This window comes from Abramis brama (assembly GCF_963993115.1).
Source record: "Abramis brama genome assembly, chromosome: 2".
Lineage (NCBI taxonomy): Eukaryota > Metazoa > Chordata > Actinopteri > Cypriniformes > Leuciscidae > Abramis > Abramis brama.
Genome location: NC_139964.1, coordinates 67,658,106 through 67,676,000, shown reverse-complemented (window position 1 = coordinate 67,676,000; position 17,895 = coordinate 67,658,106). Strand labels below are relative to the sequence as shown.

General features: G+C 36.7%; 1 protein-coding gene across 1 annotated transcript in view; it reads left to right on the top strand.

The window, feature by feature from the left end:
• The window catches only part of adamts5 (ADAM metallopeptidase with thrombospondin type 1 motif, 5 (aggrecanase-2)), a 29,070-nt gene extending 12,215 nt beyond the window's left edge, over positions 1-16,855 (top strand). The window contains exons 4-8 of the mRNA XM_084105089.1: positions 448-731; positions 4,515-4,698; positions 6,835-7,010; positions 8,443-8,618; positions 11,969-16,855. Of these exons, the coding sequence (XP_083961215.1) occupies positions 448-731; positions 4,515-4,698; positions 6,835-7,010; positions 8,443-8,618; positions 11,969-12,581 (1,433 nt within the window). The 3' untranslated portion in view covers positions 12,582-16,855. The remainder of the gene's footprint in view (positions 1-447; positions 732-4,514; positions 4,699-6,834; positions 7,011-8,442; positions 8,619-11,968) is intronic.
• Positions 16,856-17,895: the final 1,040 nt, after the last annotated feature.

Genomic DNA, 17,895 nt, shown 5'->3' with positions numbered 1-17,895 from the left:
TCATTTTTATTCATTTTAGTTTAAAAAATAATAATTTTATTTCAGTTTTAGCTTTGTTTCAGTTTGTGATTTTAGTATTTCAAAATTTTAAATATGTAATGGTTATGTGGCCAATTACAATTACATTGCTATTATTGATTTCTGAAGGATCGTGTGACACTGAAGACTGGAGTAATGATGCTGAAAATTCGACTTTGCTCGCAGGAATAAATTACATTTTACAATATATTCACACAAAAAAAACAGCTATTTTAAATTGTAATAATATTTCACAATTTTTACTGTATTTTTGGGTAAATAAATACAGACTTCTTTCAAAACTTACCGATTTCATGTAGATATATAATGAAAATCACCATATTGACCTGTATTGGACATGCACACAGTTTTATCTTTTCTCCACTGACGTCTTGACATCTTCCTCTTGTGGTGTGTGTGTGTGTGTAGCCGAGTGTTTGCTGGATGTCCCTCGTCTGCCTCTCCTGGGTCCTGAGGAACTTCCAGGTCAGAGTTACGATGCCGTTCAGCAGTGCCGATTGGCCTTCGGGCTCGAGTACACCGTGTGTCCCGGCATGGACGTGTGTGCACGCCTGTGGTGCGCCGTCATCAGGAAGGGCCAGATGGTGTGTCTGACCAAAAAACTGCCCGCTGTTGAAGGAACGCCGTGCGGGAAGGGAAGAATCTGTCTACAGGGGAAATGTGTGGACAAGACCCGGAAGAGACACTACTCGGTAAGACCAGAGCTCAGAGGTGGACTTAAAAGAACTTAAAACTCCAAGCTTTAAACAGTATTTCAAACTTAAAACTGCTTCAAACTCCAAGCTTTTAAAACTTTAAAACTTTTTTAAACTACTTTCTGAAGCCAACAAAGTTTGTCTTGATGATTTTTTTAAGTCCCCCTCAATAATTTTATCCCTTAAAGGGGTGGTATAATGCCCTTTTCACAAGATGTAAAATAAGTCTCTGATGTCCCCAGAGTGTGTGTGTGAAGTTTTAGCTCAAAATACCCCACAGATATTTTTATATAGCATGTTAAAATTGTCCATTTTTGAGGGTGAGCAAAAACGCACCGTTTTGTGTCTGTTCCTTTAAATGCAAATGAGCTGCTGCTCCCGGCACAGGGGGCGGAGCTACAAGAGCTTTTGTCCTTTTACCTCACACACACATGCATAAAATCAAATCTCTCCCTTTGCTCTGAACTTTGAGCGTTGTAACTTTGCAGATGTTGTTTATGCTCAAACAGCAACATTACACACTAACTAAAGTTAGAAAAGTGAAATCATAATCAACCACCCCTTTAAAACTCATCTTTGATCACCAAAATTACATATTTAAATGTGTCCCGCCCTCCTGCGTACTTCCGCTCAATTTTATTTCCCTTCAGTACTACGTCTGGGATTGTGGTGTAATCTTTGGTTTTCTCCGGCCAAATTTTTGGCGGCCCAATCAGCGAACAGAGAGAGTGGCTGAGAACGATGACGTTGATGTTGTGCGTTAGTTTGAGTTGTAGGGTTACGTCACGACCAAAGGTTAGCGATTGGTTATGGCAGATCCAGAGTGACTCTGGGCAGATCCAATAGTTTTAAACTTCAACAGAATACCCGCCTACAAGGAAGTTAACGCTTGTCAATGGAGAGAGGCCAGACTCTCTGTACAAATGAAATGTACGAGAGTCTGGTTGAACCAGGCTAGAACTTTTGCACATTTAACGCAAAAATTACAACCTATGCAATGCCACTAAAGTGACACATCCCTTATTAATTATGCATAAAAAGTCTCTGACACAAAAAATCTGACACAAAAACAGCTTGTGGTTTTGTTTTAATGATGGTGAAAGGTTGGTAATAGTCAGAGAAGTCTATCAAAATAGTTTTGAAATAGCTTGTGCATGTAAATAAACATTACTCAGTAAGACCAGAGCTCAGAGGTGAACTTAAAAGAACTTAAAAAGCCTCCAAACTACAAGCTTTAGACATTATTTCAAACTTAAAACTGCTTCAAACTTCAAGTTTTTTCTTTCTCACTTCTTTCTCAAGCCAACAAGTTTGTCTAGATGAACCGTGACACATTTTATTTTCTCAGGATTCTTTGATGAATAGAAAGTTCAAAAGAACAGCATTTATTTGAAATATAATCGTTTGTAACATTATAAATGTCACTTTTGATCAATTTAATGCGTCCTCGCTGAATAAAAAGATTAATTTGATTCACACAGCCGTCGTTCGCCCCTCCTGACCCGCACGTCTCTCTAAACACGTGTGTCAGGCTGTTCTGCGTTAACTAGATTAGTATCAAACACATTTAACCGGCAGGAATTTCCCATCCTCTCTCCTTGCCGGCCCGGGTATTTTTATCCGAGACTCAGAGGTCATTAAGTGTTTTGAGGACTCGTTTTGGTCCGGATGAAGAATGCTCCCGTTGTGTGAGCGCGTCTCCTCATGCATGCGTGTTTGTTTGTTGGAAACGCGGTTCTGCTCAGTGTTTCACACACCCTTCCTCTCGCTGAATGTCCAGTGTTCAGGTCTCTTGCTCATGTCGGGTGTTTTTTTGGCTTGTTTATTGCAGGTCGGTGAATGGATGTGCTCAAAAAACACTCGCTTCTGTCCCATTTTTGCCCATTCATGTCACTGAATTCTTCAGATGTTACACAAGATGTTAAAGAACAGCCCAGCTAACAAAAATATGCTTTAAGAACGTATTGCTAATGTTACCATTGAGTTATGAAAAAATTATTTATGAATGTTCTCCAAATATTTGAATCATCCAGTTTTAAACATGTTTTTTTCTTGCTTATGCGAACGTTAAGGAAACATTCCAGTTTGTCATTCTCAATCATTATGAGAACGTTACTTTTAAATGTTCTCGGAACATTCCGAAACAAATAGTAACATTTTAAAAAAACATGAAAAGAACGTTCCATGAATGATGTATAAATGTTTTGGTGCTAAGAACATTATTAACCCTTAAATGCATGAATGTTTCGCCAATCATTATTACATGTTCGGGTCTTTAGCGTCCGGATCTTTATCTAACGTTAAACACCGCTATAGTATGAAACTCTACTGATATTTTAATAGCAATTACGAAAGAATAAAATAAAGCATATTTCGTTACCTTTTGGAACTTGTAGGCTAAGGGTTAAATTTGAGCAGATATTTTTCCCATAATCGCTCATTTCCCCAGATTTAGCATCTCCATATTCTCATAACTGTCGTTTTCAACGTCTTCAAAAGCAGTATTTAGATCTGGCAACTTCTTCACCAGATCCACCATCAACTGACAGTGACATTAATATTTGAGTAATTGCTCTGCTGTAAATCGCTGAGACACTTCAAGTGTTGCTGATGATACTAGTGTGTTCTTCTGTTTTATTATGAGTCAAACTTCATCATCATCGTGTATCTGACATTACCTCGAGGAAAATGTGTGAATTGCACTTACTGAGTCTTCAGAGATTCAATTATTGTTGACTCACACTATTACATTCATTGCTCCTCTAGTGACCCTATACAGTTTTTACCAAAAATAATTAGAAAACATGCTCTTTTTTTTCTTGTTATATTGTTTAATGATTGGTTTGAGGAATACTAAGAAGGCTCATGATGTCTAACTGTAAAAAATGGGTAAAGAATGACATCCAGGGTCACTAAAGACCCGAAGTTTAAGGGTTAAAGACCAGATAACATTGAAGGAACATTATATTATTGTTACTGGAAGTATGTTTGTTCAGAACATTCCCTGTTAGCTGGAAAAAATAAAATAAAAATCCGTAAAATTTACGGTAAAAAATCGGTAAAAATCTACCGTAAAAAATATGGTAGCAACATTTGAGGTTTTACAAACTTAACTTAAATTTACAGTAAAAAAAAACATATTTCATTATCTGATATAATGTTAATTTACCGACCTATTGAAGTACTAATATCTGTTTTGTACCATACACTGACAACCACCAATCACAGTGGAGATGAGTCACATGATCAATCAAAGCTCATCACAAGCAGCTTTTCCACAAGAAAGTTAATAGTAATATATAGAAGCTGCACAGTGTCATTCACACACTCACTGAACACCATCATGGCAAAAAGGCACTAAACATTAATTTAAAAACATTAAATGTAACATAAAACCCTAATGTACATAACTGATTAGAAAAAACTATGAAGAAACTTCAAGAAAGTAATAGTAATTTCAAGAAAAATACATCAATTGTGAAGTGTCACGCAGGGAATTGTCAATTTACGGGTTTTCACTGTAAATTATACAATGCCTTGTTCTTTTTCACTTTCAAAAACGTTAAAGATAAATTTAATGGTATTTTACTGTAAAATTACATTAAATGTACAGTTAGATCTATCACAGTTATTTACCGTATATAGTACGGAAACTTTCTGTTAACCAATTAACAGTTTTTCATGGTAGCATTTTTACCGTTAAAATCACGATAATTCTCTTTCAGTTTACGTCTGATTGTCTCCCATCGTTGATGTCTCATGAACTCTCTCTCTCGGCAGACGTCTAACCACGGCAGCTGGAGCTCCTGGGGGCCGTGGGGTTCGTGTTCCCGTTCGTGTGGCGGCGGAGTCCAGTTTGCCAATCGTCTCTGCAACAATCCTCCTCCCCGAAACAACGGACGCTACTGCACCGGGAAGAGAGCCGTGTACAGGTCCTGTAGCGTCACGCCGTGCCCTTCAGCCAGTGAGTGTCATCACACACACACACTGGCATACACACACTCACTGTTAAAATAATTCCAGTAAATTTACGGTAAAAAAAAAAAAACGGCAGCTGTGCTTTCACTGTAAAAAATTATCGTGATTTTACACACACTTTTTGTTAATGTTAAAATGAATGTTCACCTGAACAATTAATACTAGCACTTACCTTTTTTATTCTATTCTATTCTATTTGTTTTGTTTTTCTGATTTAAAAAAAATAAAACTTGCTATGTGAACTGTGCTAGAATAACTGAGACTTGTTACAGAACTTGTATACTTGTATAGTGTCTGATTGCTTCTATTGTTCTCCTCATTTGTAAGTCGTTTTGGATAAAAGCGTCTGCTAAATGATTAAATGTAAGTGTAAATTTAAAAAAAGATGACTTATAGATACAGCAATCAAAGCAGAATGCATAGAAATTAGTTTTATACAATATGACAGAGTCAAGAAAAATTATAATAAATAGGTAGTTGATGTTTTTTAATCCGTATCGAGATTTTAAGTAATTGTATGTGACTGTATAATGCAAAGATGCTGTAAATCATCACTGTATCTGTTCAGCAATTTAATCACTAGTACATTTTAATTGTCCTGTGGTCTGACATGAATTTTTTTAAAGATAAGCTTTTTAACTCATACTCTATAGTAATTATGGTCATTACACTTTAATAAAATTAACTTAATAATTACAAATAAAAAAATAAAAACAATAACAGTAATGATAACAAAAAACGTATATTTATAATATTTAAATAAACTTATAAAACAATTCAACAATTATTTAAAAATGAGTTATATATATATTTTTTTTTAAATACAATTATTATAAAAAATTAAGAGTATACCCTATATATTCCTTGAATTAATTTGAGCTCATTAAAATTATATATAGCACTTAAATAAAGATTAACTTAATAAATAATAATCATTATATATTTAATAATACTGTTTTAATTGTTAATAAGAAACTATAAAAATTTTGTTCATTTAAAAAAATTTAATAAATGAAATTAATTAAAGGGTAACTCTCGCCAAAATGCAACCTAGGCTCTTTTTGTTAATCTACCCGAGTCAAACTTTCGTGTAAAAGCATAATTAGAATGGAAATGCCACTTTTAAGTTTGACCGTATTTTCGTTTTCGGTCAAAATGCCTTGTGAATGGGAGTGAATGGGGCACTTTTATGATAGCGTCAAAAATCACTATTTTTAAAACACTAAGAAGGCTCGACACAACATGAAACTGTGCTGGAAGTGTCACCAGAGGCTCTACACATGAACTCCAGCATTTTGTCAGTCAAAAATAGTTAATCTCCGAATGCGAATGAACTGACACTGAATTTTAGTATTGTTTCTTATATGAGGATCCTTTTTCAAATACAAGGTCAATATTGATTTTCACTAACGAGAAAACAACAAATTATCCGTGAATTTATATGGAACTAAGCTTTAGGAGCTTTCCATCTTTACTCTCCTCCCTGTTACGGTGCATTCGGAGATCGACTATTTTTGTCTGTCATAATGCCGGTGGACACAGAGACAGTGAGATGTTCAAAATCTTTCTTTTTAGTAAACTCTGTGAACACAAACACTGTTCTCAATGCTGGAGTTCATGTGTAGAGCCTCTGGTGACACTTCCAGCACAGTTTCATGTTGTGTCGAGCCTTCTTAGTGTTTTAAAAATAGCAATTTTTTATGCTATCATAAAAGTGCCCCATTCACTCCCATTCACAAGGCATTTTAACCTAAAACGAAAATACGGTCAAACTTAAAAGTGGCGTTTCCATTCTAATTATGCTTTTAAACGAATATTTGCCTCGGGTAGATTAACAAAAAGACCCTAGGTTGCATTTTGGCGAGTTACCCTTTAAATAAATAAAATTAATATATATATATATATATATATAAAACAATTCCATTCCCGGCCTAATATACAAAGTGTTTTACTTCCCATGTGGAGTCTTCCAGAAACATCATTTAGTGTTTCACGTTCTTTTAACGTGAGTGTCGGGTCATGCACTGCAAAACCGTGTGTGTGTGTGTGTGTGATCCTATCAGCTTCAGTGTGAGGCTTTAGATGATGAGAGTTTGAAACGGTGTGTGTGTGTGTGTGTCAGGTAAGAGCTTCCGACAGGAGCAGTGTGAGGTGCGTAACGGCCCTCAGACGGACCCGAAAGGAGTGAAGACCTTCGTGGAATGGGTGCCGAAGTTTGCCGGCGTTCTTCCCAAAGACATGTGCAAACTCACATGCCGGGCCAAAGGAACGGGATACTACGTGGTGTTCGCACAGAGGGTGAGCACACACACTTCAGATAACCACTGAACATACACACACACCAGATAACCACTGAACACACATCAGATAACCACTGAACACCCACTGAACACACACATCAGATAACCACTGAACACCTACTGAACACACACATCAGATAACCACTGAACATACACACACACCAGATAACCACTGAACACACATCAGATAACCACTGAACACACATCAGATAACCACTGAACACCCACTGAACACACACATCAGATAACCACTGAACACACACATCAGATAACCACTGAACACACACACACATCAGATAACCACTGAACACACACATCAGATAACTACTGAACACACACACATCAGATAAACACTGAACACACACACATCAGATAACCACTGAACACACACACACACATCAGATAACCACTGAACACACACATCAGATAACCACTGAACACACACACATCAGATAACCACTGAACACACACACATCAGATAACATGGTATTGCCGTAGTACTTTTGGTACTTTTTGTTAGTGATATATTTATCAAACCTTGAGTATGTGAGATTTCATAGATGAACAGCAGACATCACAGTGAGTTTGGGGTTGCACTTTATCTTAAAGTGTCCTTGTTACAGTGTAATTATACATTTATGTACTGAGTAATATTAATTAACTTAATTAACTTGTACTTACTATAGGGTTAGGGTTAGGAAAATGGGTTGGTTTAGGGTTAGTTGCATGTAAGTTTGCATACTTTATAGTTATTACTACAGTAACTATATGTAAGATCTGTAACAAAGACACTGTAAAATAAAGGGCCCTATCTTACACCCGGAGCAATGCAGCGCCAAGCGCGACGCAAGTGTGTTTTGCTAGTTTCAGCCTGACGCAGTTATCATTTTCACGTCCTGCGCCACGTTGTTTAAATAGCAAATGCATTTGCGCCCATGGGCGGCTGGTCTGAGAACGAGGTGTGTTCTGGCGCATTGTTGGCATGTTGCTATTTTGAGGAAATAGACTGAGCCGTTGACCAACTGAACCCTGGTCTAAAGTCAATGGCGCAATATATATATATATTTGTTATTTGAAGAGCACGTTAGTAATGTGAGCCTATAGTTCGGTCTTTCCACTATCAAATTCCATCATGTAAATAGCGAATCCGCCATGACGCGAGCGCAACTGGCATTTAAAGGGAATGGGAGATGAGACTCTGATTGGTTTAACGCACGTAAATCCCAAAACACACCCATTACTCATTAAGAGAATAGGGACAACCCTTTTACAACCCATGCGCCGGGAGCGCCGACCATTTTTCCCGTCGTTAAACTAGCAAAAGTGGAATCGGACACCCTAAGTGAACTTGTGCCCTGCGCTTTAGACCATGAGCTTAGACCCTTAAAATAGGGCCCAAAGTGTTACCAAGTGTTGTTGTGTTTCTGCAGGTGGTTGACGGGACGGAGTGCCGGCCGTACAGCAGCTCGGTGTGTGTGAGAGGGAAGTGTGTTCGCACCGGCTGTGACGGGATCATCGGCTCCAAACTTCAGTTCGACAAGTGTGGTGTGTGTGGCGGCGACGGGAACGGCTGCATCAAAGTGGCGGGAAATTTCACCAAGAAGAGGTCAGAAAACACACACATTCACTTCGCTATCCTAAGGGCCCTTTCACACCTACCGTGTTTGATCCGGATTTTCAGTTTGATCCGAATCAAAATTACAGGTGTGAATCCTCTCTCGGACCGCGATCTGGATCAAACAGACGAAATGTGGTCAGACGTAAAGAGGTAGTCTCGGTCCGGATCAAACTGAACAGGTTTGGTTCGTTTCTAGTGTGAACGCATTTTCTGTACGGTTCAGACTTTCAGATCATTTACAGGAGGTTCCGGATGTTCCCGCAGGATTGCTCGCTCTTTTCCTCCTTTCCTGCCGGCGACCATAAAATGTTCGCAGAACGAGGACGTTGATTTGGCGAATGTGAACTAGCCTGGAGTATAGCTGGAGCTAGTGTTGCTTTCGTCAACGAAAATTATGATGAAATATTGTCGTCAACGAACCGTTATCACCTGACGAAAACGAGACGAGACGAGACGTAAATGCTGGTCGTGTGACGATGACTAAAATACATGTATAATGCAATATCGTTGACGAATAAAAACGAGACTAAATGTGGTTTACAAAATAAAAACTATGCTAAAATGTCTCTTCATTTTCGTTGACCAAAACGAGACGAGACTAAATCTTATAAGGTCACGACGAATGAGAGAGTTGTGCGTGAACCCATAGCTTTGTCGGCTTTAAATTCTGGTTTGCGATCTGGTCACCCGATTATCAGCGAATTTAACAATATTATTCCATTAGGTATTCTATTAAAATGTCTCATTGATATATTTGACACATTCATAATCATTACTTTTGCCGGTTCTTTGTGACAGCTGTATGTTATTGGCAGCGTCTCTGGTTACATGAACGCGTCACCGCATCAGCACCAGAACATGGAGATTTTATTTTAGAGAATAATCGCACAACCTATTCGATATTCTATAATTAAATAAACTAATCGAATATCCAAAAATCGTGACTCATCCCTGCATGGAATCTCTTGTTTCTTTTCCCAAATCTTCACTCACGTCTCACCCATTTTCTAAAAAAAAAAGAAGAGGAAAACTTACTGATCCAGGGTCATAATCATACCTCAATACAGCTCAACTGTTTCTTCTACATAGCAATGCATCTCAGTGGAGAGCAAATGAAGAGTTTCGCTGCTGCTTGAGAAGAATACACCATTAATATCATTCATCTAAAGAGTTTGAGATCTCAAACTGTGCTCAAACTCAAACATTGTGTGTGAACTCAAACATTTCTCATCTTAATACTCTTACTGGATTCCGACCGCTGACTAATTCTGATTATCCGGAGGAATTTGAGGAGAAACATATTCGATATCTTTATGAAACACTGAGATTTAAACGTGTTGCAGAAACAAAACAACACAGATACAAAATTAAGGCAAATTTGTTATCAAAAATAATGAGAGAAAAAGTAACTTCATAACTCTAACCTTTAAACCAGATGGCATTGATTGATTGATTGATTGATTGATTGATTGATTGATTGATTGATTGATTGATTGATTGATTGATTGATTGATTGATTGATTGATTGATTGATTGATTGATTGGAATTTATGATTGGAATGTTTGTTTGAAAACATTTGTTTGACTTATGCAAAATGAAAAACATGTTTATTATTAAACATCACATTGCAAATTATAATATTTTTTTTTACAACATTCTTGCTTGAGAAGCAAAAAAAGATATTAAAGTAAAAAGTATGAAAAATGTATTCAAATTGAGTGACTTTATGTTAAAAATATCTGTCCACAAGGGTCAGAAAAATAAACTTTATTCAAAAGGAAAACAAGATATTTTTTTGACCCCGTGGACCGACATTTGTTCTTGTTTTAAACTTAATGCCACTTAATTTTGATCATTTTTATTGGAAAAACAGACTTAATATCTGAAGTAATTTTGCTTTTCAAGTGACCATATCTTGATTTAAGAATGTTTAGATGTTTGTGTTGGAAAGTCATTGTTTTTAGTTCTGTCAAATTGATTAATCAAATAGAAGTGTAATCAAATTGATTAAATTGGTTAACAAACAAGTAATCATTACTTCAATGAGCTCATTGTTTCTGCCTTAAATTATTACACTGTTTAAATTAATGCATTTTTAGTTAACTGTGATTTTGTATATGTACATTTCTGAAATACATAACTTAGACAGTTTCCTCTGATAACAGATCACTGTAAACTGTAATGTGGACTCATGCATTTTCTGTAAAGCTGCTTTGAAACGATGTGTTTTATGAAAAGTGCTATACAAATAATTATAAAGAATTGAATTAATCGTGATTAATCGCATCTAACAAAAAAGTTTGTGTTTATATAATATATTTGTGTATATGTATTATTATATCTATTTCTAAATTATATGTGTGTGCGTGTCTGTGTGTGTATATATACAAACATATATTACATAAACACAACATTTTATGTTAGATGTGATTAATCGCGATTAATCGATTTGACAGCACTATACTTTTCAGAAAAATGTTTCAAAAATAAGTGTGCTTAATTTCTATTTATGTGGTCAGAAAAACAGACTAAATTCAAAGTGAAACTAGTTCAGATATTTCACTTAATTTTTATCAGTTTTATCGGGAAGTAATTTTGCTTCTCTAGTAAATGTGTCTTGATTTAAGAATGTTCAGATATTTGCACTGTAAAACAAAACACATGATTTGTCGTCCGCTCTGTCCTCCAGTAAAAATGAGTGAGCTTGTGCTTAATTTCTATTAATGTGGTCAGAAAAATAGACTTAATTCAAAGTGAAACTAGTTCAATGGCAGATATGTTTTAAACTCACTTCAATTTGATCACTTTTATCTAGAACGAGTCATTTTGCTTCTCTAGTAAATGTATCTTGCTTTAAGAATGTTCAGATATTTGCACTGTAAAACAAAACACATGATTCTGTCGTCCTCTCTAAAAATAATATAATATGATATTTCATGACTCTAGATGTCCTTATAGCTCCTTAAGTGAGCCGTTCCGCTGGGTCCTAAAGTCAGTATCCCTTCAGTATGCATTCAGATACACATGTAGACATTATAAAATATTTTTTTTGGTAAAGTTTTAGCATTTTTAGTTAGAATTTTGACCATTCTTAGGTTTTCCTATGTGAACTGAAGCATTCCTCGCATTCCATTCATTCCTAAGGGGGTCAAATTGACCCGTGAGGGAAGCATTAGTTACCACAAAACTTCTCGAATCCATTCAAATTTTTGTGTGTATTCGTGGTTCAAAAGTCCTGTGGTCTTGGACCCTCCAATGAACACTCAATTTTTAGGTATGTTTAGATATGTGTACTGTAAAACAAACGCCTGATTTTCTCGTCCTCTCTGTCCTCCAGTAAGGGCTACACGGATGTGGTGAAGGTCCCCGAGGGTTCGACGCACCTCAAGGTCCGCCAGTACAAGGCGAAGGGCCAGTCGCGCTACACGGCGTACCTCTCGCTCCGGCGTCCCGGTGGAGAATACCTCCTGAACGGGAAGTTCATGATCTCCACGTCCGAGACCATCGTCCCCCTCAACGGCTCGGTCCTCAACTACACCGGCTGGAGTCAACGGGACGAGGCCCTTCACAGCATGGGCCCCGGGGCCCTTCAGGAGAGCCTGCTGGTGCAGATTCTGGCCACGGATGCTAAGAAACCACTAGACATCCGCTATAGTTTCTTCATGCCTCGGAAAACGCCGATTCCGCCTCGGATTTCCAACGTGGCTTCGCCCACCGCTGCTGCTTTGTCGTCGGCGGATTTGATGACGTTTACGACCGAGTTTCCGACTGAGAGTCCGACGGGGCCGCGGTGGGTCACGGGACCGTGGATGACGTGCTCCAGAACTTGCAATACGGGTTGGCAAAGTCGCACGGTTCAGTGTAAAGACCCTCACGGGAAGCTTGTGAAGAACTGCCCGCTCAGCACACGGCCGTCGGCCTTCAAACACTGCCTGATTAAGAAGTGCTGAGGATTAAAAACTTCACTGAACGCTCACGGACATGCAGTGGCGTTCGTATAACTCGTGCTCGAAACACAATCACTGTGGATTCTGATAGTGTTCGCAATTTTGTGACTCGGACTAGGAGCTTTGGCTCTAGCCTCGAATGTGGCAACGTGTGGCCACGCCCCCTTGACAAAGCCACGCCCCTGACCCATATGACACGCCCCTCGAGTTCACACTGGCAGTCGCTGTAGTGTTCGATGGGTAACACTTTACAATAAGGTCCATTAGTTAACTTTAGCTAATGCATTAACTAACAATGAGCAATACATTTGGGTGACACTTTATGGTTACACTTTGTCATTGTTACAATGTTATTATACATTTAAGTACTGAGTAATATTAATTAACTTCATGTACTTACTATAGAGTTAGGGTAGGATTAGGATTTGGTTGAGGGTTAGTTGCATGTAATTATGCATAATTTACATAATTACACTGTAATAAGGCCAGCTTAAAATAAAGTGTAGCCTACATTTGTAACAATATTTATAGTGTCCTTGTTACATATGTTACATGTACTTACCATAGTAATAACAGTAAATTATGCATAATTACATGCAACTCACCCTCAACCAAACCCTAATCCTATAGTAAGTACATGAAGTTAATAAATATTACTCAGTACTTAAAAATATAATTACACTGTAACAATGACACCTTAAAATAAAGTGTAACCCATCTTTTTTTTAGCGTTTTTTTAATTTTATTTTATTTTATAAAAATACAACTGTTAATAGTTAATTCATGTTAGTTCAGATGCAACTTTTGATTTTATGAATAACATTAAGCTTAGGAAGTATTTTTAATTTATGTTAACTAATGTTAACAAATGGAACCTTATTGTAAAGTGTTACCATTTGATGTTGATATTGATTCTGGTAGCACTTTATGTTAAGGTGACTCAGTTACATGTACTTACTATATTAATAACTGTAAATTATGCATAATTATAAGCAACTAACCCTAAACCAAACCCTAACCTAGAGTAAGTACTATTACTCGGTACTTATTTGTGTGCTGTAACGACGTCACCTTAAAACACTGGGTTACACTTTATTTTAAGGTGTCCGTGTTACAGTGTGCACAGTAAAAAACATTGGGTTATTTGTTACACATATTGGGTCAATCTGTTGGGTTATTTTTAGCCCTACATTTTTAAGTGAGTAATTATGCATTTAAATACTGAGTATTAGTAAGTAACTCCATGTACTTGCTATAGGGGTAGGATTAGGGTCTGGTTTAGGGTTATTGCATGTAATTATGCACAATTTATAGTTATTACTACAGTAATTACAGGTAACATGTGTAACAAGGACACTAAAAGAAACATTTTTACGAAACAGTGTAACCGCCATTTCGAGTTGACCACAGGGCTGCACGATTAAACATGATTTCTGCTACTTTTGATTAATTAATCATAATTATCTGCGATATTATAAACCCAAACATGAATCGTGTGGTTGCTGAATAAATGTGCAACCTCTGTGCGACAATACAACATCTTTTTGTTGTTGTTTTAATAGAATAACGGTAACATAATTTTGAATTATTAGAATTAATATTAGGAATTTCACTGTTTTGGCTTTTGAGAGAAGCTTTTTTAAGGTTCGTAACGTAACAAAACCCTGCGTATGATTATTTTGTGCTTGCATGAACGTGCAATACATTTTACAATTACGCATTTATCCAAATCTGCCTATTCTGATGAAATTTTGCAATTGAGAACAGTCGTGATTCAAGTCTCGATTATGATTTTTGAGCGAAATAATGCTGATTATCATATTATCGTGCAGCCCTGCTCGACTGTGTCAGTCTGCGCTCCCATTGGCTGTCACCGCATGACATCACAGCTCATTTACATGAAGCTGGACTGAGTTGAGATTGGTTGGCTCAACTCTCACTGAAAATGACTGTGTAAAGTAGTTTTGCGAATCACTGTCAGTGTGAACGTCGCTTTAAGGGTCGAGAAAACCCCGGGGTCAGGAACGGGAACGCTCAATCTCAGAGGGTTTTTAATGAAGACTGAGATTGAGCTGATTTCCAGGGTCTGAGCTGATGTTTCTGAGTCTTAAACTCCCCCAATGAACTGAGCTTCCCTTCTTTGCAATGGAAAAAGGAAACATGGCTCTGTGATTTAAATGTGTGTGTGTAATTTTCTCAGTTCAGGGCTCGAGGTGTGTGTGACACTGTGTGCCCTCAATACTCGCAATAACGCTGTTTACACGTCTGTGTTGTTCAGAGGAATGTTCTGGGTTCAAAATAAGTTTGCAACACTTTACAATAAGGCCGCATTTGTTAACATTAACTAACTATCAATGCATTTTTTACAGCATTTAATGATCTTAGTTACTAAAAAATACAATCGTGCAGTGTTCATGTTAGTTCACAGTGCATTAACAAATACGATTTTTATTTTATTTTAAAAAGATGTACATAAATTCTAAAAATGCACTCATGTGACTTTGCCTCAGCGTCGGCTGTGATTGGACAACTGGAGTATCCAGTGGACCAATGGCGTCGCAGCATCTCTAATGTTGGTTTGGCGTTTCTGAAAGTCGAAGTGTGTGATCAGAAGTGTGTTTAATTCCCTCCAGAAGCGTCTCACACACGAGTGTGTTCCCGAACACCAGCATCCGAACGCCAGAGAACATGACAGCGCTTACTGTGTTTCGTCTGACGCTCGAGACACACTCGTTTATGATGGAGGGAGAAAGAGAAAGATTGCAGAAACTTAGTTTTATTACTGATATTCTCGAACACATGAGATGGAAACACTGCAAATTATTATTCATTGCTAAAGCTGTTAACTAAATATAACCTTATTGTAAAGTGTTACCACATGATTATCACAGTAAATATGGTTTCATAGTCTACAGCTAAAGTAAAACACTTTGAATGGACGTCTATGGGACAGGTTGTGTAAATGTGTTATTTGAACCTGTTTTTCTTCCATTGTTTTCCATGTAAACGTGTGTTTCTTCTTGCGTCTTTAAATGTAAAAGCCCTTTTTTGTGTGTGAATGGCCCCTAATGCTTCTGTTCTTGGTTGATGAACTGATATTTCAGGAGTTGAATTATATAACTTTGCACAGACCAGGAGAAATGTTTAACATGCTTTATGTTTAAGTTTGTATTTTAATGTGTATTCTGATGCAAACCCATAGACCTCCATTGTGAGTGTGTTACCGTGAACACAGTCTTTGAAACTGAAGTTGTTGGACAGCATGAGAGCAGAACATTGCTTTAAATCCTTTTACGCCTCAGTTCAACCTTGAAACACTGAAGCTGAATTAACAACGTTTTCATGCTTCATAGCTCAGTGTTATTTACATATGCAAACGCTCATGCAAATCATTCAGTATCACACGTATGATTTATATGTGTGTGTTATTATGACCAGCAGAAAGTCAACATGAATTCAGCATTGACTCTGTTTACTTCAACTCATGTTCCCGCTCTTATTTTGAACGATTCATCAGGGACTTTATTCTAAATTGTCATAATAATCTTTCAGATTATTGCTTTTTCTCAGTGAATATCCCTGGAAATGCATCACATTACAGAAGTGCAAACGCGCGTTGACTTTAAAACTGCTGAAGTCGATTAAGGTGATTCATTTCAACTGAATGAACTGATGTGTTTCCAAGATTTCATCTCTTTTCTCCATGTAAATGCAGTACTGTTCTACCGTCTCAATGGGAAATGGCCGTTTCACTGAAAATACACAGCACTGATTTTATAATTTATTGTTTGTACAACTGGTATGTGAAAAAAAAAAAAAAACACATGATGAATTTATTTATTGTTATGGTCATTTTGTCTCATAAATACTATTTAACTAGGAATATGAGTGAGCAGAATAGTTCCTCTTGAAGAAAATTGTGTTTTTTAGCCATCTTCATGAATATATGTATATATAAAACAAAGCGCTATATTTAAAAGTTTGCATTTCATTGATTCATTTGTTGCCAATGTTGTTTCACTGTTTTAGTTAAAGGGAAAAGCTGTCATTATTTACTCACCCTCAAACTGTTGCCAAATGAGTTTCTTTTTAAGAACATATTTTGGACCCCATTAACTTCCATTGTATTTTATTATTTTTTTCAATGGGGACCAGAAACTGTTTGGTTACCAACATTACTCTTTTGCGAGTGATTAAATGATGACATAACCATCCCTTTAACTTCTCTAACTTCTTAAATGAAACCAATAAACGGGCATCTCAGGTCGTTAAAGTAATCGAGAGCGGAAGGTGATATTTCTAACCCTTTATTAAACATAACACTAAACACAACACTTCAGTAAGTATTTTATCATCTTTTTCATCTTAAATCTTAAATGAGCAGTGTTTCTTTGAGAGCAACTTTAAACTAGAAGACTGCAAGAACTGATTTTAATTCCAATTTGATCAAGATCAAGAGGACGGGGCAAGTTGTCACACTTTTCACTCCAGTCAATATTTTTTGGACCGGGTTTATAGGTGTAATTTCTGCATAGATAAAAAGCTATTGAGCATCTCTGGTATTTCCCAGGAAATAAATATATTTTTGAAAATATTTTCGAAGTTCATTTAACACACGCTGGCCCTATGGGGTAAGTTGTCACAGGGTAACCTGGTATTTATCGACACTTACTTTGACAATATCTGCATACACATCCCTGTACTAAAATGCATTATTGGCTATTTATGTGAAATTTAAACAGTGTGACCATTATGACACCAAATAATACTTTAAACACAAAAAAAAAAAAAAAAAAAAGCAGCTTTAAATCAGAGATTGCAGCTCAATAAGCACAAAAACAACATATGATCAGTTTTTATTAAGAAAACAGACAGTTGGCATATACAAACAATAATTTAAAGCAAATAAATCTAATTTAGGATAACCAAATCAGCTGACCATTAATCAAGACTAGATGAAGAATAAAAAAATCTAATTTCTTGGGGGATGAAAGATAGTTTGGACCTGTTTTTCATGCATCGGGAATTCAAAAGCATAAGATAAGGGATGCCTCGTATCATTCACAATAATGTTAGCTTTATTCTGCACTCTCTCTTTATGAATACTCTCTATACTTGTTAACTTAATTCCCAACAGTTTGCCTGTCATTGTTACTACTTCTCTTAGTGATTTCTTCTGAGCCTCTGACGCATTATCATATGAGCAACTCAAACAGAAACGCTTTCAATAAAAGCTCCATAAATGGACATTAAAGACAGTCGTTTCTTTAAGAAATACACAACCTCTGTTGTGTATTCTCACTTACATAATCAGTCT